This window comes from Orcinus orca, chromosome 12, assembly GCF_937001465.1.
Source record: "Orcinus orca chromosome 12, mOrcOrc1.1, whole genome shotgun sequence".
Classification (NCBI taxonomy): domain Eukaryota; kingdom Metazoa; phylum Chordata; class Mammalia; order Artiodactyla; family Delphinidae; genus Orcinus; species Orcinus orca.
In genome coordinates this window covers 34,416,063-34,443,121 of record NC_064570.1, presented here as the reverse complement: position 1 = coordinate 34,443,121, position 27,059 = coordinate 34,416,063, and the positions used below count along the sequence as shown (strand labels likewise).

At 37.6% G+C, this 27,059-nt stretch overlaps 1 protein-coding gene across 9 annotated transcripts; it reads left to right on the top strand.

Annotated features, from left to right (window-relative positions):
* Positions 1 to 5,644: 5,644 nt before the first annotated feature.
* On the top strand, positions 5,645 to 26,861 carry RNF146 (ring finger protein 146). 9 transcript variants are annotated; one of them, XM_033407704.2, is made up of 4 exons: positions 5,645 to 5,781; positions 14,009 to 14,116; positions 21,890 to 21,965; positions 25,111 to 26,861. In XM_033407704.2, exon 4 carries the CDS (start codon positions 25,112 to 25,114, stop codon positions 26,189 to 26,191), a length of 1,080 nt encoding a protein of 359 aa, XP_033263595.1. In that variant the 5' UTR covers positions 5,645 to 5,781; positions 14,009 to 14,116; positions 21,890 to 21,965; position 25,111; the 3' UTR covers positions 26,192 to 26,861. The 9 variants fall into 9 exon arrangements, with proteins under 9 accessions (XP_033263595.1, XP_033263558.1, XP_033263573.1 ...); XM_049695654.1 differs by having other exon boundaries at positions 5,669 to 5,781; positions 14,014 to 14,116; XM_033407694.2 differs by lacking the exon at positions 5,645 to 5,781 and adding an exon at positions 5,788 to 5,953.
* The last annotated feature ends 198 nt before the right edge of the window (positions 26,862 to 27,059 follow it).

Genomic DNA, 27,059 nt, shown 5'->3' with positions numbered 1-27,059 from the left:
GTAAGTTCAGGGTACCATTTCAAAAGACGGGGAAGTGGATTTTTGGCAGCCTTATACAATAGATGTCCAGTGAATGACTGAATAACACAGGTTTTGAGAAATGTACCAATGTAGAACAGCACTGTGATTACAAGTTGAATCTTGGTGCAAGACCATGATTTTTCAGCAAGAGAAAGGATTTTCTCAAGATCGGTCATTCTAGGAAGTGGTTAATGCTAGAGGAGGAAATGAGATAGGCCTCTGTCTGGAAGAGGAAGGGTCTTCACTCTCTGGAGCTGCAGGCATCATGCTGATGCCAAGATGTTATCTTAGAACTACTCCTGCCTGTGGTGGCTTCAGGGAATCTCTGTGTGCTGTGCGAGGTGCAATAGCAACAATGAAGAAAGATAAGCTACTTTCTGGAGCTTCCTGTACCCGTGACAGTGGTTGTGGAGTCCTTCTGTTTCATGGATGGTACCTCTGAGTGAGTGGTGCATAATTGGTGCATGGTAAAAAACCAAAAAACAAAACAACACCCCCCCCCAAAAAAAACTGCCCTCCCCAACAACAAAACAAAAAAAACCCAGTTATTTGGACTGCAGGAGTTTCTTCTTTGCTTAAGATCAGGATGGGGTTTCCTCAACAGTGACCAATAGAGGGTCTGTGGCCAGCAGAGTAACACTCAAGAGAATCAGCAGCGGCAACATAGCATAGAAGCCAGATGAGAATGCTGGAGTGAAAGAAACAGCTTAGTCCAAAGCAAGCATTTAGTGAAAATCCATGTAACCATATCTTGCATAATGAGATTCATATAAAAAGACAAAGAGGAAGCTAGAAACACACACATATATATGTAATACATATACATGTGTACATTTATGTATGTATAATAAACACAATACATATTTCACTTAGGAAATAACTGCTCTAATATTTCCAACAGTTTTCATTCCCCTCTTAATTTATGGTATTTTTGATGTACAGAAACTTGTCATTTTTATGGTATCAGATACCTTCCTTTTCCACTGTAATTTCTTCCATTTCTTTTATGCTTGGAAAGTGCTTTTCTGCAAAATGCCAGTGTTGTGGTATCTATAGTTCACTTTAAAGAACTTGAGCATAGACAGTGTGCTACAATGTATGTGCTACTTAGCTTAAGCTACTTGTTATGTGTAGCTATTTGCCCTAATTAGAATTTCCCATCCAAAGGGTGATCAGCTAGCAGTCAGAAAGGCCACACCCAAAAGAACGCCAATGCTTCAGCTAGCTTGTCTCTAATCACCACCAGAACTTTTGCTAATCGATATACAAATGGTAGAAAAGGATTTTTGTTGGGGAGATGAGTTCTTATTGGTGAAGCTAATGGCATTTGAGATATGTATGTTGGATAAAAAATTTCAGAGACATTTCCTACCCTTTCTTAAATAGTATGTAAGAATTTAGGGAGCCCTATATCCTGTTTGCTTAGGGATGACACCAAAACTTGATCCCTGAGATGTTTTGCCTACTTTCTAATAAAAATTGGATAAATGGCTGCTTGTGGGGAAGAATTTGGTCCGAGACTTGCTTTCTCTATAATGTGATAGAGAGGTTGTGACGAAATAGTTAACCTTCACCTACCTCTAACCCTTGGAGGTTACCGTTCTTTAACAAAAATAACCCAAGAGTTAGGCCAACTCACAAGAACCAGTTAAATATCCACCTGTGTTTTCTTTTAATTTATTTCATGGTTTTATCTTTTATATCTAACTCTTGATCCATCCAGAGTATTTCATCTCAAATGGCTACAGGACTGGAGCCACTCGTCTAAATGCATGAGGCAAGCTGGCATAAAATGGGAGGCAGGGGATTCCCTGGTGGCACAGTGGTTGAGAGTCCGCCTGCCTATGCTGGGGACACGGGTTCGTGCCCCGGTCCGGGAAGATCCCACATGCCGCGGAGCGGCTGGGCCCGTGAGCCATGGCCTCTGAGCCTGCGCGTCCGGAGCCTGTGCTCCGCAACGGGAGAGGCCACAACAGTGAGAGGCCCACATACCGCAAAAAAAGGAAAAAAATAAATAAAAATAAAATAATAAATGACTTTGCCAATAAATAAAATAGAGCATTTATTCAATACAATGCTCAATGAGGTCATGTCCAATGAAATAAGCATGGACTTTGGAAATAATATAATAGCTAATATTGTCAATATAAGACATCTAAAAATCAATACATACATTCATGTACAGATACAGTCAGGGTTAGGAAAGGCGTGCTTGCCTTTACAAACTATAAAATCTGACTCAGTGACTGTTTCGTGTTGGGCTATTTCCCAGGCATACAATTGTCATAACTCAGTTGTAACTTCCACGGCTGCTGTAGAAGCACTAAGAATGAGCCAAAGAGAGAGAACTGATTATCACATTAGGTAAAGGACGAGCACCAGCAAAACTGTCTAGTCTACTACTATTTACAAAGGAATTCTGGTAGAAAAGTACATATTTTTGATAACTGAAGAACATGTCAAATGGTAGGACAGAGAGCAAGATATATATCAGCTCTTGGAGCAAAATCTTCAACTGAAATGGAAAAGTTTGCTTTCTAAACCTTCCCCTTGGCTTTATTTCTATTCATCTGCTAGCTATAATGACTAGTACATTCCTGAATCTGGTTTGTTCTGTTTCCAGAAACATGAGAAAGTTGTGTCCACAGTTATCAGATGACTGCTGGCATGTGGGAAGAAATCTAGCTCAGGGTTGGTGCACAAAATAGTCCCAGTCTATTTTACATTACACTAGAACTAGTGTTCTGAAAGTTCTTGGTCTTGGGACCCCTTTATATTCTTAAAACCTATAGAAGGCTCAGAAGAAGTATTGTTTATATATGTTAATTTATCAATATTTACCAAACTAAAACTGAGAACTGTTTAAAATATTTATTAATTCATTAAAATTAATTCATCAATTAAAATTAATTCATTAAAAATAACCCCATTAATGTTAACATTAATAACCCCATAAATATTTCCTGATAAATAACTATTTTTAAAACCAAAGTTAACTTAGTGAGAAGGGCAGTATTATTTTATGTTTTGCAAATTTATTTAATCCCTGGCCTAATTAATACAGCCAAATTCTAGAATCTGCTTCTACATTCAACATGTTGTTACGTCACATATCATGTGGCCTCTGGAAAACTCCACTGTACTAAAGTGAACGGGGGTGCGGGAGAAACAAGGCAGCTAGAGTCTTTGTATATATTATTATCCAAATAATTTTTACCTCTAGGATCCTCCGAAAGGATCTCAAGGACCCCCAGGGAACACTGGAAAACACTCTGAAAACCACTGCCCTAGACTAGCTATATCAATTGTTTTCAAAACATTTTCCACTGTGACACATACAATTTTCTCATGCATGTTTTCATGGATGTCTTCAGATGTTAACTAAACAGAATATTTTGACCATTAAACTAACAACACCAAACATTTTTATATGTTGGGGGGGATAGTATAGGGAGGAGGGGGTACCTGAGACGTGTGGTATTCATGAACACATTTTATATGCTTGTGGGAAACAGACAGTCAGTTATGAATAATGAGCAATTCCTAGCAGTCTTTTGCAACTTCTTGATTCAATGAAGCAAAATAGAATGAAAATGATAATAACATTATTACAGAGATACCTTGAATCTGTTGGGCTCTGATTTATTTCTTCATGTAAACCATTTGAAAGTTTGGGCATCTTGACAATTACTGGAAACCAATTACTTTTCAAATAATTCTGTCCATGTTGAGAGGTGCCCTCCTGTATTACTCATAGAGAGAAACTCATACTATCTTTCAGGTGTGGTGAAGGTGGGGTGCATAACATTCCATACACTCAATTTTCCTCTCTATATACAACTGCTGACAAATAAGTTTTTATTCATTTATATATTATTTAGTATATAAATGTGTGTGCACATATTCATTCAATCATTCAACATATATTTCCAGAGAGCCTCTCTAAGTGTGTTAGGTACTATTCCTGGCAGTTGGAATACAAAATAGAACACAAATTCTTGACCCCGAGAGACTTATGTTCTAGTGTGCAGAGACACACAGTAGAGATAAACAGGTAAACTAAGTCATCCTTTACATTGTGCTAAGTATTAGAGAGAAAAAGGTGAGAGGAATAAGAAATATTGGGAATGGGGGAATGTCACGATTTAAAATAGTTTGGCAAGTAGAGGCCTGACTGAAAAGATGGCATTTGAGCCCAGACAGAGGGAGAAAGCCACTATGGTGAAGAGTTTTCCAAGCAGAGGAAAGAGCAACTGCAGAGACCGAGGTTCAGAGACTTTGTAGAATCTTCTTGGAACTCAAAGCTAAACAAGCAGTTTGTGAGGTCAGGGAGGTAATGAGGGGAGAGTCTTAGCACCACTGTTAAGGACTTTGGTTTTTACTTTGTTTTGGGAAGCTAGGGGAGACTTCCAACAAAGATGTGGTATGACTGACTTCCTTTTTAATAAGTTTACTGTGGCCTCTGGGTGAACAGACTAAAAGGAAAGCAAGGACAGAAGCCAGAAAACCAGTCCCTGGTCTAAGAGATAATGTAGGTTGTAGTAGAGGCAGTCAGTAGTCCAATTCAAAACGTGTTTTGAACGACGAGCCAGCAGGTTATTTGCAAAGTGGATATGGGGCATGAGAGAAAGAGAGAAAGTACAGATAGGTGTGAGCAAGGAAAGATGATGTGAGCAAGAGCTATTCACTGAAATGACTAAGACTATGGCTGTGCTGAGAGTTTGAAGCCTGTAATGGCGTTTTAGTGAGACTCCTGTTGCACTTTCTTGCACGCAGATGGATAGACAGACAGATCAGCAGATAGATAGGTAGACAGAATAAAAGAAAATACACATATATATAAACTCTGAAAAATTTCCAACCTTGAAAATTAACCATAAACAGTTAATGAGAGTTCAAAATGCAACAGCATTGCAAATTAAGAAGATGCTGGCAAGGAATGTTGAAACATATATTCTTTTAAAAATAAAAAAGCATGCTCTTCCACCTTTTTCATTTTACTACAAATTAAGAAAATACAATCAGTTCCAAAAAAAGATGATGTATATGCTAAATTGAAATGGAGGGTACTGCCAGGAATCTGATGTTTGAAACCAAACACGTGCAATAAAATAAAGCCATTTCTTTAGTTTTAGATTCTTAGGCTGATTAATCTCTTCCTCCAGCTTCCTGCGCCCTGGTCTAAGAAAAATGAGCCCAAAGGAAAGTAAGATTTTTTTTTCCTATTAAATTGCTCAGTGGTTCAAAAGATGAATAAATTGGAACTTCCTTTTTTTTGAAAGAGAACAAGTAGTTTTGCCAAGGACTCTTCACCCCCAAATCCAGCTAAGGCGCCCAAAGGGCTTCTCCTGGATCTCGAAGCTGGGTTTCTGAGCAGCACCACCTGCTGGTTCTACACGTGTCTTACTTCCTCGGCCCCAAATCTCTCTCTGGTGGACTTGCATTCTTTCAGAATTCTTCGGCACCTAACTACAAGTAAAGCAAAATATAAAGCAGTTAGAAGCGGCGAAACTGCAGCTCCCCAAAGAGTGGAGAAGGTAGGCAACCTGCGGCGTGCGTCAGGAACGGGGCGTGGGGAACTAGGGCGGAGCTGGGCTTGAGCGAGCTCACGGGTGCGCGCCGCTGCTTCCGCATCGCGCGGCCCCGCCCCCCGCGACGCTACCGGCGGTCACGTGACGGCCGCGCGCGCGTCCGCGGCCGCTGCGGGTCCCGAGGCCGAAGAGAAAAGACTGCGAGGCGACCGCGGCTGTGGCCACAGAGGTGCGAGTAAGGGCGAAGCCCACTTGAGGGGCAGGGTGAAAGTTAGCCGCTCCGGGATCCTAACTTGGGGAGAGAAGTGATGGCCCGCGGTGTCACCTCCAACGGCGACACACTCTGGGTCGGCCCTGCGCTCCAGGCCTGAGAGGGGCGGCGGCGGCGGGGTCAGGGGCCGGTACGTAGGTGGACGCCCTTGGGCCGGGGGGACCGCGGCTGTTGCGCCGAGCCGGGGTGGGACAGCTCAGCCCTTTCCATCGCTCCCAGCTTGGCTGCTGTCACAGGCAAGAAGACGGTGACGGGCTCTGCGTTGCCTGGGGCCGCCGCAGCCCCTGCCCTGGGCGACAGCCTGGAGCTGGTCACGGTCCGGGTGCGAGAGGCGGAGCAGCGGCCATTACTGCGCAGCCTCTTCCGCCGGGGTCCTCGTCGCTGCCTTTGGTGGCAGCCAGGTCCCTCTCCTTTCCCCTCATCGCGGAGGCTTCTACCCGGGCCTTGGGTCAGGGCGTAGAGTTACTGCATTTTGTCTTTTTCCGGAGTGTCTTTGGCTTCTTTCTCTTCCCTCTTTCCCTCCTCCTCCGGTTCAGTTTCTGGGTATTGCCTAATATGACGAGCAGTCCCTCGCCTTGCTCTCGTTAAGCCCAGCGCTTTTATTAAAGCATCAGAATCATTAAGAGATTTCTCAATACCCGTTGAGCCTCCAAAAACCTCGGTGCATCTTAACAGCGGAGGCTGTTGCTTTGTTCTTCTGGTTGCTGGGTGCGGAATTCTCTCCCTACCCCCCATCCCGACTGAAAGAGTACGGGTCTTATATTGTTGCCGCTGTTTTATTTTCCGTGGGCATCTAGAGAAAGGCTGAAAAATTGTTTTGAGTTTACACACACTTCTGGCAACTAGATCTTTTCTGCTTGATATCGCTTTTAATATGTTTTTCTTTTTCCTAAGTGCCATTTTAGTGAGCACTTATTTCTCAAGTTTCTAAAGTACGTACATTTTGTTTGTTAAGTAATATTTTGTTTATTAAGTAATATTAAAACTGTGGAATTGAGAGAAGAAAGCCAAGAAATGATAGAAAAACGCGTTGTCTTTGGATGATTGACATTTCAGGTACCCCTCCAATGTGTGTACTTTTAAAATAGAATTTGAAAGTATGACATTGGCGTTAAAAGCAGTATATACTTACGGAAACTGGAAGACTTAAAACTGTTTTTGTTTTTTTAATAAGTGAATCTATATTTAGACCTTTAAAAGACGTGGCATATAAGACCCAGGAGGAAAATGACCTGCACAAATAACAGGATTTATGATGTTGGCTTTGCTGTTTTTGTGACCAGCAAATACTGTTCGTGTTGAATGTCTGGGAGTGCTCTAAAAATCATGAAAATACGTCAAGTAATCCAATTTTAAAGAGCAAACCGGAAAAGTGAAAAACCACTATAGAAATAGATTTTGGATGTTTGTTTTAGCTTGTACATCTTAAATTGGAGCATTTTGTTAAGCCGAATCTTTGATTTAGAATTTATGTTTCAAGTGGGCCAGTGTAAATTGTGGGCAAAATGAAAATAATGGTAAGCATTTGTAGGATTTTGTTATTTACTCGGTTGTTAAAAACTTGGTAGAATTATAATCATCAGGAAAACTGTTTTTCCAAATAGCTGATCATGAGACAAGAGGAAGAAAAAAAGAATTTTTTTTTTTTTGGTAGGAGACATGTGTCAACTGGTAAAGTATTTTGTTTTTGAGTTGTCGCAAGGATAGGGCAGATTTTTTTTTTTTTTGAAAGGATCTAAAAATGATTTCTTGACTTAGTAGAAGAAAAATATAGTATTAAATTTTTTCTTTTCACAATATTGATCTGCATAGAGAATGTTATCTCATGTATTAGCAATTTACTAGCATAAAACACCTGACACACTGTCAGTTGGGTATTTGAATGCTTTTTTTCCCCCAGTGTTAGTAACAGAAGGTGAACCTTTTCCATCCTCTTGCCTGGTTTTTGATTGTGCCCAAGGAACCTGATTTTGTGCGACCAGCTGGATTAGAAACAGTCTTTGTGGGTATGGAATCCATCTTATTTACATTCTGCTACAACCACCTGTGCTATTTATGGACTGTTGAGTGTTCATGGCTTATTACCCTTTGAGTTAGTTAAAACAAAACCCGTTGTTAAATCGTATTAATTAAAGTATTTAGAATTATGGAAGTGTAGAGTAGGGTGAAATAACAAAGACATGGGAGTTGTGACTTGACCAAGGTCACACAGATAATTAGCAGCAGAGCTTTTCTTATTTACAAAATGGTTGCAGGCTATGCAACTTCTGGTTTATGTGATTAAAAGACAGTACTTGTTCACATTCACATTTAATGTTTTGTTAAAATAAAATGGAAAGCCCACCTTTTTGGGTGGAAAATATAAAGATTTACTTCTTGGGTATGAAGATTGTGAAGGCCGGAGGTTGTCATACAGTAATGTTTTTTATGGGAAGTGTTAAACGCAGTGGTGGAAATAATTCTTTAACATAGAGTACTGTAAAATATTGGACCCCATTTAGTTGAAATGAGTTTTGACCGAAGACTTTTGTCTCCCAGTATGACGTGTGCTTTCAGTAAGCTGAGTTTTAGCAGGAGATGAGAAGGAAGCTAAAAATGGAAACATTAGGGCATTTAGTTACATCTCTCAATTTGGGACTCTTTCTTAAGAAATATTAAGATGTATCTGCTGAATTACACCCGATCTCTCTCTCTCTGTTCCTTCTTTTACTGGTCCTTGCTTTTTGTTCTTTTTTCTTTTTTGACTTTGTATACCAAAAGTTGTAAGATTTGTAGTATTTTTCTTTTCTGTCACTGATACCTTTTATATAGAACATTTCCTGTTTTGTGTATTTTGAATAAAGAGTAAGAACTATTTTATTAAACATTAGCTGTTAGTATAATTGGAAAAATACAGGAAATCTTCAGATCTTTGTAATTTGATATTTTAACTGTTACATGCTTATCTTTTTCTTTGATGAGTTCTTTAAAAAAAGATAATCATTTATTTGAATCTATAATCTAAAAAAAACTTTTTTTTGACTCCATGACTGACTTGAAAAGTAGACTTGTAATTAAGCCTGTTTTCAGAGAAAATAACAGTAGGTGCAAATAATAGGAGCATGAATTTGTTGAGTGGTCACAAATTATAAATAATACAATATTCATTTTCAGTTATACTTAATTGGTTGAATGGGTAGATGATTTAAATTAACTGATACTCTCTAATCTCTTTTATATATTTTTAAATTCAGTCTGCCACTTTTTTTCTTTAGAATTGTTAAGGGGCAGAAATATCTCATTTAGTTTCATATGTTTTCTCTTTCTATGTTATCCTCCTAATGGTTCATTTCTGTATAAGTTTGCACCTTAAGAAGGAACCTTAACCCATTAGCTAATTGGTATTTGCATGTCAAAATAGTGTGGCAAATTTTACTGTAATAATTCATAAATTGTGTTGACTTTGGTCATAATTTACAAATCATTCGTTGCAGAAGGAATTATGTATGTTTGCCAAATTAATTCTGGCCTGTAGTTAGAATTATACTATTCTTTTATCTTTAGTTGAAAGTAAAAGCCTCCCCCTCCTTCCATTAAAGAAAAAATATTTGGTTTCAAATGTAGAAGTTTTCTGAGGGCTACTTTACATGACTGTTCTGAATATTACTGATACATGCCATACCCTATGTTGTGCCCAATTGGCATTGTAATTCTCAGAGGCTAGAGTTGATGGATCTATTTGGTAGAATTGAGACTAGCTAAACCAGTCAGTTTTGATCACAGCAAAATATGCAATTTTCTTTTTCATCTGTGCCAGCAAAGGTGTGAGTAAAGTAACATGGAGTTCATTTTCTTTATTCAACAATTCTTGTAGTAAATTGCCAGTTTTGTGTTGGAAAAAACCTGTTGGTATGCAAGACATTCTAAACCTGCATTGCCAGTAGCCACTAGCCACATGGAGCTATTGAGCAGACTGTGTGGCTAGTCTGAATTGAGTTGTGCTATAAGTAAAATACACACTAGATTTCAAAGAGTGTACACACACGCACATGAGTGTAAAATATCACATTAATAATTAATTTATATTAAATACCAGTGGAAATGGTAATGTTTAGAATATATTGGGTTAAATAAAATATATTCTTTAAATTAAATCTACCTGTTTTCTTACTATTATTGTTAATGTGGCTAATAGAAAATGTGAAATTACATATGTGGCTTGCATCATCTTTCTATTAGACAATGCTATTCTAGACCTTTTCTTTGAGATACAGCACATTGAGGAAAATATATTTTTTTAAGACATACTTGAGCTTGAACCTCATCTCCCAGTATTGATAGTTTCATGATTTGCGGTTAAATCCTTGTGGGCTTGGGTTTCCTCGTTTATAAAATTTCTCACAGAGTCATTTTGAGGATTCAATGATATAATGGGTCTACTAGTGCTTCCTGAACTTTAATATGCATATGAAATACCTGAGATCTGATTCTCTTGGTAGGGAGTGGGGCTTCAGATATTTTGTTTGTAAGGAACTCCCAGGTAATGCTGATGTTGCTAGTTGAGGACCACAGTTGTCATAGCTAGGATCTAGATGACTACATAGGTTTTAGTTCATTTTCCTCCCCTCAACCATTATCCATTTAGAGTCAGCTTTGAAATTTAGCCGTGGGATACAGGAATTGGAAAAGTCCCCGTAGCTTGCAAGATTTACTAAAATTGGTTTTATTCCTAGATTTTTATCTGCATTCTGTAGAATTCATTGCCAGCAAATAAAGCTGGATAAATGATGTACTTGTCAAAAGATATAAAGATGGCATGAATTTTATATTTGTAAATGTAGTAACTCCCTCTGTTAGATTTTAAGTTGTTTAAAGAAAGGATTAGAGCTTAGATATCTTTATGTCTTTTGTGGTTGGGTGCCTATTCACAATTAGAATGTAAATGTTGTGTTATGTTAGTAAATAAATTTAGTTTTTCATTCATCCAAGAAATACCAGTTCAAGTTGTCAACAACTGATTGGCAGTTTACTGGCCGCTTAGAGATATAAATTGTCCTTGTCTTCAGGGGGCTCATGGTTTACTAGAAGAGTCAGAAGCGAACAGATGATTGCAGTGCATATGATAAATTCAGTAATAGAAGAATTACAAAATAGAGGGGAGGGAACAGTTTTTTGGAGGTAGTCAGAGAAAGGTAGTAGCATTCTTTTTAGCCTTAAAAGAGGGAGACTATACCAGGCAGGAGGAAATACAGAACTACAAAGGGAAGTTTGGAGAACTGAGTAATTAGGTGTAAGTAGAGTATTAATTTGTGAGAGAGAGAGATAAGACTAGAGAGTTATTTAGGTTTCAGGTCTTTAAGACTTTTGAATATTGTTCTAAGGAGCTTTACCGTTGTTGTATAGGCTGGAGAGCCCATATAGGGCTTCGTGTATGGAAGGCTTCATTTTTCTTTTTAAGTCTATCACACTCAGAGACTTGGTGAATAAATTTAAGGGGTGATATTGAAGCAAGATAATCAGGCTGAACAGTAGTCCAGGAGAGAGAGGATAAAATTCTAAACTAGGGGACTAGCAATGGCAAGAGAATGGAGGATAGATTCCAAAGGTGTTAGGGATGAAAGTTGACAGAATTTGGTGTGATGTGTTAGGAGGGGAATGAGAAAAAGAATTTTGTTTTTCTCTGTCAGCACTCATTGGTTAAGGCATGGAAGCTGAGATGTCACATTGTTAGATATATGCAGAGATGGGGGTGCGTAGAGTATGTGTAGATGAGAGACAGAGATATGAGAGAACCAAGCATTCTCTTAAGAAGTTAAAATGGTTGGGCTCCAGATTGGGCAGGAAAGGAAATGAGATCAGGTATTGGAGAAAGGAAAGGAGGTGGTCAAGAGACTGGAGGGCCCCTTGAAATTAAAGAGTGGGTGTGGGAATGAGTAAGTGAGCTGAAAGGACCGGAGCTTGTGATCTGAGAGTGAGATTAAGATTTTATAGAGGCAGTAGTTTTAGGAGGCATCTAGTTCCAAATGTGGCCATCATATTTTTTGGGGGGGAGGGGGGTGATGAAGTTCATTGAATTTAGGATTTTAGGAATTGAAAAACAAGGACAGTGTTTCTCAAATTGTATTCGATGGACTACCTGCATCAGCATCACTTGAGGTGAGATTCCTGGGCTGAAACCCATCTCTACTGGCCTACAGTATCTCGGGTTAGAGCCTGAGAATGTGTATTTCTAACAAGCCACCTCTGTGGGGCAAGTTCAGGAACCTCTGAGTTAGGTGTTGAGTGGTTTATTCTCAAGGATATTTAAATAGGTTCATAGTGAGATGTCAGGAGATAAGATGAATAGGATGACCAGTAGTGAGTAGATTAAGTCAGTACCTTAAGGGTTAAGAGAGAACAGCTATAGGGGATTATAGCCAATGGTTGGAGACTTCAAAGATAAGTGGGGTTTTTTTGTTTGTTTTTAAGAGTAATGATGTTACAATAGTAGAGTGTTTCCTGCTGTCCTGTGTGTGAAACTGGACAGTTTCAATTTTGAGTAGGCTACAGGAGGGAAGTGAATGATGGAGTATTCTTTGGTGCCATTGAAGTTGTAGGCTCTTGGAGGGTAAAGTGAAAGCGCTGTGGGGGAAAGTCAGGACAGTGGAGTCCTTATCATGTAAAGACTAAGTTCTAAAGTCAGAGTAAAACAAAAAGTCATGTTGTTTAGAAACCCTTTCTAGTCAGTTACTTTTGAAAGTTCTCCAGTTTTGAAACAGATTGCATACTGTTTGGTCTGTTAAACATTTGGTGAGATAGGCTGGCTTGTATTCAAAGGCCATATATCGTCTTAAATACTAAAATTACAAATTTTTTAGGGAGATGGATTCCCACACTGAGCGGCACATGGAACTGAAAGAGTATTTGTCTCTCCTGTCTTGTGGTTATTGTGAAGCCCGTCATCTCTTTAGTCATCATGTATGCTTGATTCTAATTTCTGTGTGGTAAAATGAGCCTCGCACAGTGGGCATGATGAAGTGGAAGGAGGAAATACTAAATGGGAAGAAAGAGGATTAATGGCTGAGATGATGCTTTAGTTGGTGACTCTGGACTTCCTGGACAACAGGCATCTTGAGAGAAGGTTGGCTTAAACTTGGACATACATATAAATACCAGGAGGTCCTAGTTAATGTGATGATGACCTTGCCTTCCCATACATTACCTTCTTGTAGGAAGGCAGTGGCTATGGAATACATTCCATGTGGGCTACTTTGTCCATAAAGAACTTGTTTCACTTAAATTTTTTTTTCTTGTGGTAAAATATATCAGTTGGCCATAGATGGGTTTATTTCTGGACTCTCTCTTCTGTTGGTATCTTTGTCTGTCCTTATGCCAGTACCACCCTGTCTTGATTACTATAGCTTTGTAGTAAGTTTTGAAATCGAGAAGCTTGAACTCACCAACTTTGTTCTTTTTCAAGATTATTTTTGGCTATTTGGGGCCCCTCACAATTCCATATGAATTTGAGGATTTGTTTCTTCATTTCTGAAAAAAAGGCTCTTGGAATTTTGATAAGAATTATGTTTAATCTGTAGATCACTTTGGATAGTTTTGTCATCTTCATAGTCTTCCAATCCATGAACACCAGTTGTCTTTCCATTATTTAACTCTTCTTTAATTTCTTTCAGCAGTGCTTTGTAGTTTTCAATGTACAAGTCTTTCACCTCCTTGGTTAAGTTGATTTCTAGGTATTTCATTCTTTTAGATGCTATTATAAATGGAATTGCTTTCTTGATTTCCTGTTTGAATTGTTGACTGCTAGATACAGAACTGACTTTTTCGTGCATTGAACTTAAAATAAACTGCAGTTTTGCTGAATTTATTAGCTTTAGTAGCTTTCTTGGGGATTCTCCAGAATTTTCTATATAGAGAATAGAGAAAATTTTACTGTCTCTGCAAATAGTTAATGGTTTTACTTCTTCCTTACCAATTTGTATGCTTTTCATATCTTTTTCTGGTCTAATTGCTCTGGCTAGAACTTCCAGTAAAGTGTTGAATAGCAGTGGAGAAAGCAGGCATCCTTGTCTTGAAATTTTTCCACTTTTGAGATAAAATTTGCCAGTGAATTTTGTTAAATGAAGAATCATACATAATTGACTGAAATTAATTTTTAATGTTGTTGATCTTAGTCTGTAGAGAAGTTGATGTTGAAATTTTTCTTTTGCAGCACAGGATGATCCAGCAATGGAGGAGAAAATACTGCAAACTGGCTGATTGCTCGTGAAGAAGATGTTTTATTTTTGTGACAGTCATCTGTGGGATCTGTAGTAGAAATGTAAGTATGGCATCATGTTTGTTCCAAAGCTGCAGTAAATTAAGTGGACTGGTATAAAATGTAATAAATCAAGTATCTGTCATAGTTAGTTTTAATTATACAAAATGAGCATTTTATATAGACTTTTAGATCTTTGAGTTGACAATTTTATTCACATTAAATTATTATTAATGTAGATTTCCAAAAAAAAAATCTCTTCATAGGGAAAAATCTCTATTAAAAAGTGGAACTGAAGACAGAGAAATTTGCTCATAGAAGGCTAAAAAAAAAACTGGAAAGATCTCCAGGTCTTCTAGGTTCTACTTTTTCTTTACATAATAATTTACTTAAATAACCAAGCTAAGGAGATAATATCAGGCTTTATAAATAAGAAAGACTTATGGGTTATAAAATACTAGTTATTAAAAACATGTTTCAGTAAAATAAATAGGTTTTTTTAATTAATTGGTTCTTTTAACAAGTTAGTACATGCATTTTAATTCCTATTGGAGTCACTGTAGTCCCCAGTTTTACCAGTTCTGTTTTTCTGTCAGTTTCTCTTTGTGAAGTATGCTTTAAAATGTTACTACTACCTTGATCTTGCCCATATTGAATTTCATTCTGTTATTGATGAAACTTTTTCACACAATGAACATCATATTTCCGTCTTCCAAGTTGATATGAAAAATATCCAACTTGAGTCATTCATGAAAAATGCAGTGAACACTTTACTTTTACAGTTTTGGTGATAACAGTGTTTAATATACTTGACCAGAGAGTGACCCTTGTAGGTACTATTTCATCTGTTCTCCCAGTTTGACATATAACTATTGTTATCTACTTTTCCAATATGGTGCTTTGATTACATATTCCCATTAAAAGTATGACCATATCATTCTTAGTCAATGTTGAGAATTTGATAAAAGACAGTTGAAACCAGTAAGCATTTTTCTTTAAAATTGGGACAAATATATTTTTTATTTAACCTTGTTCGTGTATTGTCTATCTATATACATATGTATATTTTTTAATCCTGTAGGTCAGATAGTCTGACCATCAGACTATCATGGCCATCAAGGAACTAGACTGTGGTGTAGTCAGTAAGACACATATGTAATTAATAATTATATAGTGGAAGAAATACTGTATTGAGGCAACAATAAAATGCTTTCAGAACTGAGAGGATTTATTCCATCTGAAGGGTTCAGAGTGAACAGGGAACTTTTGGTTTGGTCTTAAAGAATGAATAGAATTTTAACAATCTGAGAAAACTAGGAATTATTTTTTAAGCCAAGGGAATGGGGAAGGGCACAGCTGCCTAAATATCAAGGTATCTTAGGGGAGTCGGGAGCAGTCCTATGTGTGAAGGTGTAGTGGGAAATAGAGACTTCACAGGGAATGAGTGTTTATTTAGTGCCTACTTATTGCCAGGTGCTTACTGGGTATTTTACTTGGATTACTGAATTCAGTCACAAGATGGTAGTAGCCTTATTTACTGATGAAGAAACAGAGATGAAGTCATTTTTCCTGGGTCAGTGTTTACCAAATATCTCTGAGAATAATCTACTAGGGCACTTGTTGAAAACTGAGTTTTAGACTCTAACACAGATGTGTCCAGATTTCCAGGGGAGAGCACACCAGCTAATTCTTATCTTTAGAGAAGTTTGGGAAACACTGTTCTAGGTCAACAGTAAGAATAAATGATAGATTTTAACTAAGTCTGTTACACTCTGAAGGCTATGTCAGTGTAATTGAAAGCCAGTGTTTAGGAATTTCTGTGGGATTATGTAGGCAATAGAAAACTATTGAAGATTGAGTGGGGGGGAGACTAATTAGACATAATTGAACTGAGGAAAGATGAAGAAGAAAGGACTGAGGTCAGGAAGGCCACTTGGGAGGTCAGTATTTTGTACAAGAGTGTGTCCAAGAGGCCAGAATTAAGGTCACAGCTTTAAAGGGAACACATTCTAAAGAAGTTTCTGTTGCAGAAAAGCAAAGTGGCCAAGGAATAGGGGAGCACTGAGGATGACTCCCAAGTTTTATCCAAGATAGAGACCAAAGGAAGAGGGTGTAGGTTTAGGGGAGCAGATAATTTTGGTTTTATTAATGTTTGGTTTCAGGTGACTGGAGATACTGAGGTAGACTTTTTGAATACAGAATTGGAAATACAGATTTTAGGTATCCAGAACAGTTCTGGATATTAGATTTGGGGACTCATGGGGGTTTATATATATATACTATATATCTACTGAGTATTCCAAACTAATACATATATATAAGTTTGGAATATTCAGTAGATTGTCTAGGCATGGAATGTAGTATGAAAATTTGGTCACCCACAGAGCCCCTGTGAGGAATACTGGTATTTAAGGGAAGCTAAAGAAGGTAGGAAAAAAATGATACAGAACGGAGAATTAGGAGAGAGTACCATCATGGAAATGAATAATATAAATTTTTAGAAAAAGAGTCGATGGTTAATAATATCATTTGGTTCAATGGGATCGAATAGATCAGACTGAAAGAGGTCATTAGACTTAGCATATTAGTTGATTTTGAAATTTAGGGATGGAGAATATTAAGCGAAATCTTGGAGGAATTGGGATGGTTTAGCTTTGAAAACTAGCAGTACCCCATCCTGAGCCAAGAGGAATGATGATAAGGTAGAGTGAAGATAAAAATAAATTTTGAGGCGTCATTCATACCTAATTTCTTAATAAGGGAGTCCAGAATATCTCTTTACTAAGAGGTTGGAGAAGTTTTGTAATAGTCTTTGTGGGAATAGGGAAAGAAAGATGTCTTAGCTGAGTAAAAAGTAATTGATAGCAGGCTTGATGGATTCTGGGAATCAAAATAGCTAATCAGTGTATGGTGCTCACAATTTTTGCACCATATATTTCACTACAAATATGGAAATTTTCATAAGTTGAAGAGTAACTTTTATAAGTTCTCTCCTTGCTTGACCCTTCTTTTTTGCAAATGTCTCCCCTTGTGGCTTTCGAGGTGGCAGTCTTACTTTATTCCCCATTCCTCTCTGACCATTCCTCCCATCCTTTGCCTCACTTACAAATGTTGGAGTAATCCAAGATTCTATCGCTGGCCCTTTTGTGTGCTCTCTCTAACAGGTTTAATTTGGGCATTCGTACATTTTCATGTCCCAAGAACCGTGTATGTGTTGGTGACTCATGAGACTTCTTTCTGCTTAGATTTCTTCAGAGCACCTATCTAGTAAACTCAACTGTCATCTACCTGTCTTCATCTGAAGACTTTATAAATATCTCAAAGTCATTATGTCAGAACTCGCCTCAAGTTCCAAATCTTGATGAATGATGCCATCATCCACCAGTAACTAAATGCTTTCATTTCTGTTTCCTTAGTATTTCTTATATTCTATTGTTGGAACCTTACATTTGTCCCCCCCCCAATTATCTTATACCTGGATTACTCTAAATTTTAGTTTCCTTTTAGCCCCATGACACCAAGTCTTCCTCCAAACTCCTGTCCAAATGGTCTTGATAAACTACTAAACTGTAACTTCCTAACATAAAACCTTTCAATGAATTCCTGTTGCCTCCTTAAGGCTTCATATATGGACCAGCTTCATAGAGATCCTTGAACTCCTTGATGTTATATGTAAGATTTCCTTAATAAGACTGTGACCTAAAAATGTTTAAGAACCATTTGTATTTAAAATAAGTGTTTAAACTTACTAAGATAGCGTAATGTACAAGGTCTTTGCAATACTTCCTGCATAGTACATTTCATCCATTCAAAATGTATCTTTCCCGTCCCTGCTAGTTACTGGGGAGTACAAAGGAAGAAATGGTATCTGTTACACTTATCAGAAACCATTAGGTAATGTAGTGTTCTTCAACTTAACTTTGATGGCAGTTTTATTATCCATTTCTCTGCTAGCGCCATGGGCATGGTAGATGCTCAGACACTTTCTCTGTTCAAAACTGAAAAGGAGTAAGGAGAAATACGTGACAGCTCTTGCAGCAGGTGATAAAAATGTCATTCCTTTATCAGTCTGTGAAATTTCTTAGTAACTTCCTGAAGTCTTTCCTAAAATTATTGATGGTGGTTCTTATATTTGGATAGTCATGATTATTTTAGAGGCATTCTGTAACAGTTAAGGGTAAAGACTATGAAGTCAGATCACCTGGATTAATGAAACCTAGATTTGAGGCTGGCTCCATCACTTAATGAACTTTGGGTATTTCTTCACCTGAACTTTCTGTACCTCAGTTTCCTCATCTGTAAAATACGGAAAATAGTGGACCCATTTCGTAGGGTGATAAGAGGATTAGATATAAAGTGCTTCGCAAAGTATCTGCCACATATTATGCAATCAGTAAATGTTAGTTGTTATATTTTAATGTAATGAGATATGCATCAACAGACATCCAACAGAAATTAAACACCCACCAATTACAACACACTGTACAATAGGAAAAGTTAAGAATTTTGTCTTAAGGACTTAGGAATGGTCATTGTTAAAATTAAAATTTTAATGTTATATTTTTAACTTGTATTAAACCTCAAACTCTTTATATTCCCGCAGAACTAAAGATTTGAGGAATTTTTTTTTTTTTTTTTTTTTTTTGCCGTACGCAGGCCTCTCACTGTTGTGGCCTCTCCTGTTGCGGAGCACAGGTTCCATATGCGCAGGCTCAGCAGCCATAGCTCACGGGCCTAGCCGCTCTGCGGCATGTGGGATCTTCCTGGACCGGGTCACGAACCCGTGTCCCCTGCATCGGCAGGCGGACTCTCAACCACTGCGCCACCAGGGAAGCCCTAGAGGAATTTTTTTTCTTTTAAAAAATAGTCAGGGCTTCCCTGGTGGCACAGTGGTTGGGAGTCTGCCTGTCGATGCAGGGGACGCGGGTTCGGGCCCTGGTCTGGGAGGATCCCGCGTGCCGCGGAGCGGCTGGGCCCGTGAGCCGTGGCTGCTGAGGCTGCGCGTCCGGAGCCTGTGCTCCGCGACGGGAGAGGCCACGGCAGTGAGAGGCCCGCGTACCGCAAAAAAAAAAAAAAAAAATAGTCAAAGTTTTGGGAAGGAAGATGACATTCTTTTTTGGTAGGTCTGCGCAAAAGATGTTGCAGTACCTTATTCTTTATTCCCTTTTTTATGTTTTTAATTGGATTCTGAGCCCAGAATTAAAAACCTGACTTTTAATATTTGTAGTTTTTAATTGCTGGCAGAAATTTCTTCAATACTATGTAAGCTAAAGGTCTTTTTCATTTATAGTAATTTTACCTTTCTTTTGACTAATGAAATGTTTTTAAGAAGATTAAACAAAATCTGAATACTTGGAGATTTCCACTGAATCTGCCCATATCCCTCTATATTTGGTCTTGTTGAAGAGAGAAGCCTTACTAGCATTAATAGATGTTTATTTGTCTTCCGGAAATATTTTACATAGTTTAGACGAAGAATGGGATTTATGCTTAAAAGTCATACCACACTAAGAGTTCAGTTAGTAAGAAAGTCTTGGAAAATGAGTGAAAGAAACATTTACTATGTTCTTCAGCAGAGTTGGACTAACGTCATTCCAAATTTCTACATATTATTCTTAATTTAGTAACCAGGAAATAAATTCCCTTTTTCAAAATGATCTCTGAAGTTTCCTGAGACATTTACTAGTTAGGGAATACTACTTTTTGATTAGCATTCTCTTTATCAAATCCTTGCTCTACAAAAAGGAAAGGAAAAAAAGCATTTCTTACACACCAGTATGATCCTCTGAACATACTCAGTCTCCAGCCTATTTGAAGATCATTGAAACTATGCAAAGAAAAAAAATCTGTTTTGTAGAGTAGATTAAAATGGTAATGAAAATTACCTTGAAGTATGTCTATAGATAGGCAGGCTAGTGGGTTGCTTTGTCTTTATCTTGTTAAATATCTTAATGGTATCTTGTCCACTGTGTGTGCCTCATCCAGAGCTATGTAAAAAGTATTTATAAGTTCTCTCCGTTTCTTAGTTGGTGATAGACTAGGAGTGTACTTGGTGAGCTAAACAGAATCAGAATTTGATGTTTGCTATGGCAAATTGATAGTTTAAAGTGCTTTAGGTGAATGAAACTTTAACTATCTCGTGTCTCTCTGTTTTCTGATGAAGTTTATCCAATTTTACTTCATTCTAATGAGGGAACCAAAATACCTGCCCCAAAAGAATTGTTTTGCCTTTCTAAATAAGCATGTTGCTTTCACAGTTCATGTCTTCCCCTGGGATGGCTGTAATTGCTTTTTTTAGTTTGTTAATTATATGTTTATGTTTATTTGTGCATGCAAGAGTAAGAGTCATATAAAATATTGATCATGTTAAACAGGATGGAGAGTAATGTTTTTAGGTTGAAAACTTTCTTTTTGTAGATAACTGCATCTAATGGAAGATCGACTTTTGGGTTAATTTTACTTAAATACAACAGGGTTTGGGATTATGTGTCTTTTAAAAGTATGGCATTCATCCAGGTTACACTGTTGGATATTTTATTTACATTTTACTAGACATTTTCTTTTTAAAATTTAAAATTTATTGGCCTGTCCTTTGCCCAGAGGGTACCTAGATAGTTTAGGATATGGACTTATTGTATATGAGATGTTGCTATTGTTTTTTCAAAGTACTGATGAGCATTAGCCCATTTCAACATTTTGTCTTCCGAATAGAATGAAACATCTGTCTTACTCAGTTAAATGATTACTTGTGGATGAAGGGCGTCCTTATTTTCTTTTTCTTACTTGGGCTTCAAATAAATATGGAGATTTAAAAAAAGATTTTCAAGAATTTCATTGACAACTGATTTCTTTAACTTAAATTGAAAGGGATGAAAGAATATATGTACTAATTGTTCACCCTTTCTACAGCTGATTTTAGTTCTTTTTGTTATGAAAATGTTTAAAGTTATCCTGAGATTTAAATGTAGCGATAGGACCTGATGAATTAAAACTAGGTAGCCAGTGCCTTACAACTGTTTTCAGAGTTCTTTTCCTGAGCACGGCCTATATATAGCTTTTGCCAACAAACAGAAAAGTGAGAAGCTAAATTCAGTTAGCAAGTATTTATTATGTACTGTGTGATGAGCATGTATTAGATATCTTAGAAAAGGGAATTTTGAGTCAAAACATGAATTTTTCCTGTTTTACTGATGAGAAAACTGAAGTCCCAGAAGCATGGTGTGAGATATTTTTTCTTTTAAATCTCTTAAAGGTACATTGGGCACTGAGTATAGTATTTGGCCAAATTGAAAGTAGTGTACATAAACTGTTACCACAGTGTAAGACTACCTGGGGCAGACAAAAGTATTCTGAATCGTTTGCTAAATGACAAATGAAATATGTGGTATTCTGTCTCTTGCCATTTTGGAAAGTAGTTAGATTTTGTATTCAAGAAATACATATGAGTTTTTGAGAGCCTAACAAAATATTCTGTGTACAGCCAGTTCATTTTAGGGGAAATAGGTGGGGGATATTAATTGACCGGTTGAGAAGCATGTGCTTTCACTTATAACTCAGATTGTTAAATTACAAAATCTTTGAAGGCATAAGTGTATCTCAGAATACTCTGAAGCTCCTGTAGTGCCTAATAACACATATTAAGAGGTCATATTTGGTTGACTTAGAATTTACCATAGGTTAGGAAAAAGTTGTATTTTACTAGGTTCTGTAACTTAGAATTTCTGGTAAAGGAGTTGATTGGAAGTGAAATTAAAGGTTGAAAAAAAAGATTGGAAATTAAGCATTTCATGGAGATCAGTTCTTTCCCTTGAGACTGTGTGTTGCTTCCTTTTCTAGATAAGTGCAGTCTTTTCAAAAACTTACTATCATTTTGAACCTTGCCTGTTGAGGAACCAAGGACACAGAAAAAGCTGTAAGAGAATGTATTTTTGTTTGATTAGATGTACTGTGATGAAAGCCTAAGAGATAAGTGGAAACATTTTTACTGACTATACCTTTTGTAACCATTGAACCCATTTTTGAGAACTTGATCTTGGGAAAAAAGCGAATATCCTTATGGTGATTAAATTCTAAATATTCCGTATTTAAAATGGTAGAACCAACTAGTAGAGAGAGATTGCCACTCACTTTAAGCAGCAGTTAATTAAGGGTTGCTAGTCTCTGTAAGGTCTTCACCTCCATTTCTCAGTCTTTCACTTATCACTCATATACACCCTCTTATCATTTTCTCCCCCTTTAAAATATCTGTGGTTTCCTATTACTATGGGATTAAACCAAATCAGATGTTTCTTTAGCAGGGCACAATAAGGTTTTCAGGTTGGGCATCTGGTTACCTTTTCAGCTTAATTTCCTGCTGCTCCATTGCTTATGACTCAGTGCTTTGCACATGTCTCTGCCTTGAATCTCCTCCACTCCCCAGCCTCCTGCACCCCAAATTTTCTAACCTATGTCTATCCTCTCATCTCTCTTATCATTGTTAACTTTTAATAAGTATCCTAACACATTTCAGTTATTGCAGGAATCAGGTCACATTGTGAATATCTGCTTGTTTGCATGTACGTTTCTATTTAACAGAGTAGGTATGTGTCTTATTCATCTTTAGATCCATCAATTCTCAGAATTGTATATGGACCATAGTAGTAGTTTAATAAATGTTTATCTGAATCAGTAAGGTGGAACTTCCAAATTTTATACCAGTGTTTAAGCTTTATACATCCAGTTTGACAAATCTTTTTTATTTTTTAATTTTTTAAAATTTTTATTGGAGTATAGTTGATTTACAGTGTTGTGTTAGTTTCAGGTGCATAACAAAGTGAATCAGTTATACATACACATATATCCACTATTTTTTTTTTTAGATTTTTTTCTCATATAGGCCCTTACAGAGCATTGAGTGGAGTTCCCTGTGCTCTACAGCAGATTCCTATTAGTTACCTATTTTATATATAGTAGTGTGTATATGTCAGTCCCAGTCTCCTAATTTATCCCTCAAACTTATGGTACCTTATCCCCTGGTAACCATAAGTTTGTTTTCTACATCTGTGACTCTACTTCTGTTTTGTAAATAAGTTCATTTGTACCCCTTTTTTTTTTGGATTCCACCTATAAGTGATATCATATGATATTTGTCTTTGACTTCACTCAGTATGACAACTCTAGGTCCATCCATTTTACCACAAATGGCATTATTTTGTTCTTTTTTATGGCTAATATTCCATTGTATATATGTACCATATCTTCTTTATACATTCCTCTGTTGATGGACACTTAGGTTGCTTCCATGTCCTGGCTGTTGTAAATAGTGCTGCAGTGAACATCAGGGTGCATGTATCTCTTTGAATTACGGTTTTCTCAGGGTATATGCCCAGTAGTGGGATTGCTGGGTCGTGTGGTAGTTGTATTTTTAGTTTTTTAAGGAACCTCCATACTGTTTTCCATAGTGGCTGCACCAGTTTACATTCCCACCAACAGTGTAGGAGGGTTCCCTTTTCTCCACACCCTTTCCAGCATTTATTGTTTGTAGATAGTTTGACAAATCTTTGGGTTTTTTTCCTCTCTCCTTCCTCTTCAGGGCAACTTCAGTATTCATGTCATTTTCTCCCATGGTCTTATATGATTGTAACATTTGTTGAGCTTTGTTTTTTTTTTTTTTTTTGGTGGGGTGGTTTCCCACCTAAGTTTCATGAATTCATGGAGGCTTTCTCAAGAGAGATATAAGATGGGTAGTAGTTTGTCCATGGGGGGGCATGAGAGGCAAGAAATGAAGAAATATTCCGTATAGAGAAAACCTATTATTGGAGGGAGTAGCCACTGTGGCTGGAAGCCTGATCAAGGGGAAGTTTGATGTGAGATGAGGCTGGCGTGGGAGCTGGCATCCAGACCATGCAGGGCATATAGATCCTGGTCTTTAACCTAAAATCAACCTTTTAAAAAGGGGTAAGGCTGGACCCATTAAAAGGCATATGCAGTAATTTAATAAATAATGTTTGCTTGGTGACTAGGGAAGGGTAGAGGTGGATAGTAGATGGATTTAGGGGGTATTTAGGAGATAAAATATAAAACTTGCTGATGTTTTGGTTGGGGAGGGGTTAGGAGAAGGACAGCTTCAAGGATGGATTTCTGGCTTGAAAAGCAGATGAATAGAGGTGTCTCCAGAGGGGCATTTAGGGATTGAGTAAATAAGGAGGAAGCAGATCATAAATTCAGTTTTTGTGCCTTCAAGACATCCAAGAAGAGATCTAAAATAGGCAATTAAAAGTATAGGTATAGGGCTGAAAGGAGAGACCTGGGCTGGTGATTGTCAACTTATGAGTCGGTAACAGTTGAAGCCATGAATATAGATGAGATTATCTTGAAAGAGTATAGCAAGAAGAGCATATATATGGTTTAGAAAGAGGCAGCAACAACAGAAAAGGTCATAAGAAGAGAGTGTTTCACAGAGGGGGAATGAAATGACTGGTTTAACCAGTGTTTTTAGATTATACAGCAGAGAAAGGGAATTTCTAGAATTTAAACTCTGGTATTGATTTCATATGGTCTCCTTGTCAAGTACCAAAAGTACATTAATACATGGCAATATTTGCAAAACTGCACCTAGTAGTATCCTAAAAGGCTACAAAATTTGTTACTTTCTGCAATTGTAACCTGAATTACTTTTAGCGATTTTCTGTTTCTCTACTTTCCAGACTGATTGTAAAAGTCTAGATGGGTTGTATTGATACATTTTAAAATCTTTGCATTTAGTTCTATCTTGTAAGTTCTGTGAATAAACAGAAATGGTGTATTTATTTGAAATCTGTACTTTGGTTGTATGTTTTTATTCTTGGCTTAACATTTGTGTGCCTCATTGCCACCCACAAGTAAAAATTAATACAAATCAAAAAGATTTTTCTGTACAAGTTAGAGTTTTTTTCTCTACTTTCATTTTTGTATCCCCATTGTCTAGGATGTGGCTTGCATGTAACAGGTACTTAATGTTTTCTGAATTGTTGAATTAAGATATTGGAAGAGTTAAAACAAGATTTTAATACTATATGTATTTTCTCTCATTTTCTCAGGATGGCTGGCTGTGGTGAAATTGATCACTCAATAAATATGCTTCCTACGAACAGGAAAGCAAATGAGTCCTGTTCTAATACTGCACCTTCTCTAACTGTCCCTGAATGTGCCATTTGTCTGCAAACATGTGTTCACCCAGTCAGTCTGCCTTGCAAGCATGTTTTCTGCTATCTGTGTGTGAAGGGAGCGTCATGGCTTGGAAAGCGATGTGCCCTCTGTCGACAAGAAATTCCCGAGGATTTCCTTGATAAGCCAACCTTATTGTCACCAGAAGAACTCAAGGCAGCAAGTAGAGGAAATGGTGAATATGCATGGTATTATGAAGGAAGAAATGGGTGGTGGCAGTATGATGAGCGCACTAGTAGAGAGCTGGAAGATGCTTTTTCCAAAGGTAAAAAGAGCACCGAAATGTTAATTGCCGGGTTTCTGTATGTTGCCGATCTTGAAAATATGGTTCAATATAGGAGAAATGAACATGGACGTCGCAGGAAGATTAAGCGGGATATAATAGATATACCAAAGAAGGGAGTAGCCGGACTTAGGCTGGACTGTGATGCTAATACCGTAAACCTAGCAAGAGAGAGCTCTGCTGATGGAGCGGACAGTGTATCAGCACAGAGTGGAGCTTCTGTTCAGCCTCTAGTGTCTTCTTCTGTAAGGCCCCTGACGTCAGTAGATGGTCAGTTAACAAGCCCTGCAACACCATCCCCTGATGCAAGCACTTCTCTGGAAGACTCTTTTGCACATTTACAACTCAGTGGAGACAGCATAGCTGAAAGGAGTCATAGGGGGGAAGGAGAAGAAGATCATGAGTCACCATCTTCAGGCAGGGTACCAGCACCAGACACTTCCATTGAAGAAACCGAATCAGATGCCAGTAGTGATAGTGAGGATGGATCTGCGCTTGTTGCGCAACACTCCTTGACCCAACAGAGACTTTTGGTTCCTAATCCCAACCAGACAGTATCTGATCGATCTGATCTATCAGGAACTGATCGATCTGTGGCAGGGGGTGGAACAGTGGGTGTCAGTGTCAGATCCAGAAGGCCTGATGGACAGTGCACAGTAACTGAAGTTTAAGTAAAAAAGTTTTCAGATCCATGCTCAAGGTAAAAATGGTTATCTGTAAATTTCTGCCCACATAACATTATACTCATCCCTAGTAGTGCATTTTGGGAGTTGGGGTGGGAAGGGGTATGGTAAGCATAGACCTGTAATTAAAATGTCTAACATGTCTCTGTTGAGAAATTTATTTAATATAAGGAACTTGGGTGTTAATACTTGAGAGCTGTTTAGTAGTAACCCAGTTTTCTTGAGGTCTGTTTATAGTTTTTTTAAATATCTTCAGTTCTTTTGGCCAGCGTGTATTATTTGTGCATTAACGATCCTCATCTGACTCTTGCATTGTCATATTTTTCTGCATGGAATGACATAAAACCATTACTAAATTTGGCACCTATGAGATGTCTGGGATCAGTACGAACAAGCAGCTTAATTAATGTGAGCATAGATGTGAATTTGGGGTTTTAAAATAGATGAATAACAACTATTTAATAGTAAAGTTACTGAAATGGAAATGTAAAGAAAACAGCTTATAACTTATGTTTCAGAATCTCGTCTGTAACACACTTCATGGCGTTCCCATAGGCTTTGCAGTCTAGTCCTTGTAGTTTGAGGTGTCTTGATCCACATTTTTCTTTTTGATTACAGACTTTATAATTTAATAAATACTAGAGTTTATCAAAATTAATCTGTCTCTTGTTTGAGTCTGGAAGGGGATGGAAACATTTTGACATCTGTGGCCAAAAGGTCAGTAAAAAGGGGGTGATTTGAATTGGTGGTGTATTCAGCTTACATAGTCACCTGCTCAGAAAAGTTTGATTTCTTCATAGAGAATATTTAAACAGAGTCTACAGGGAATGTTCATGGAATAAATATGTATGGAAAT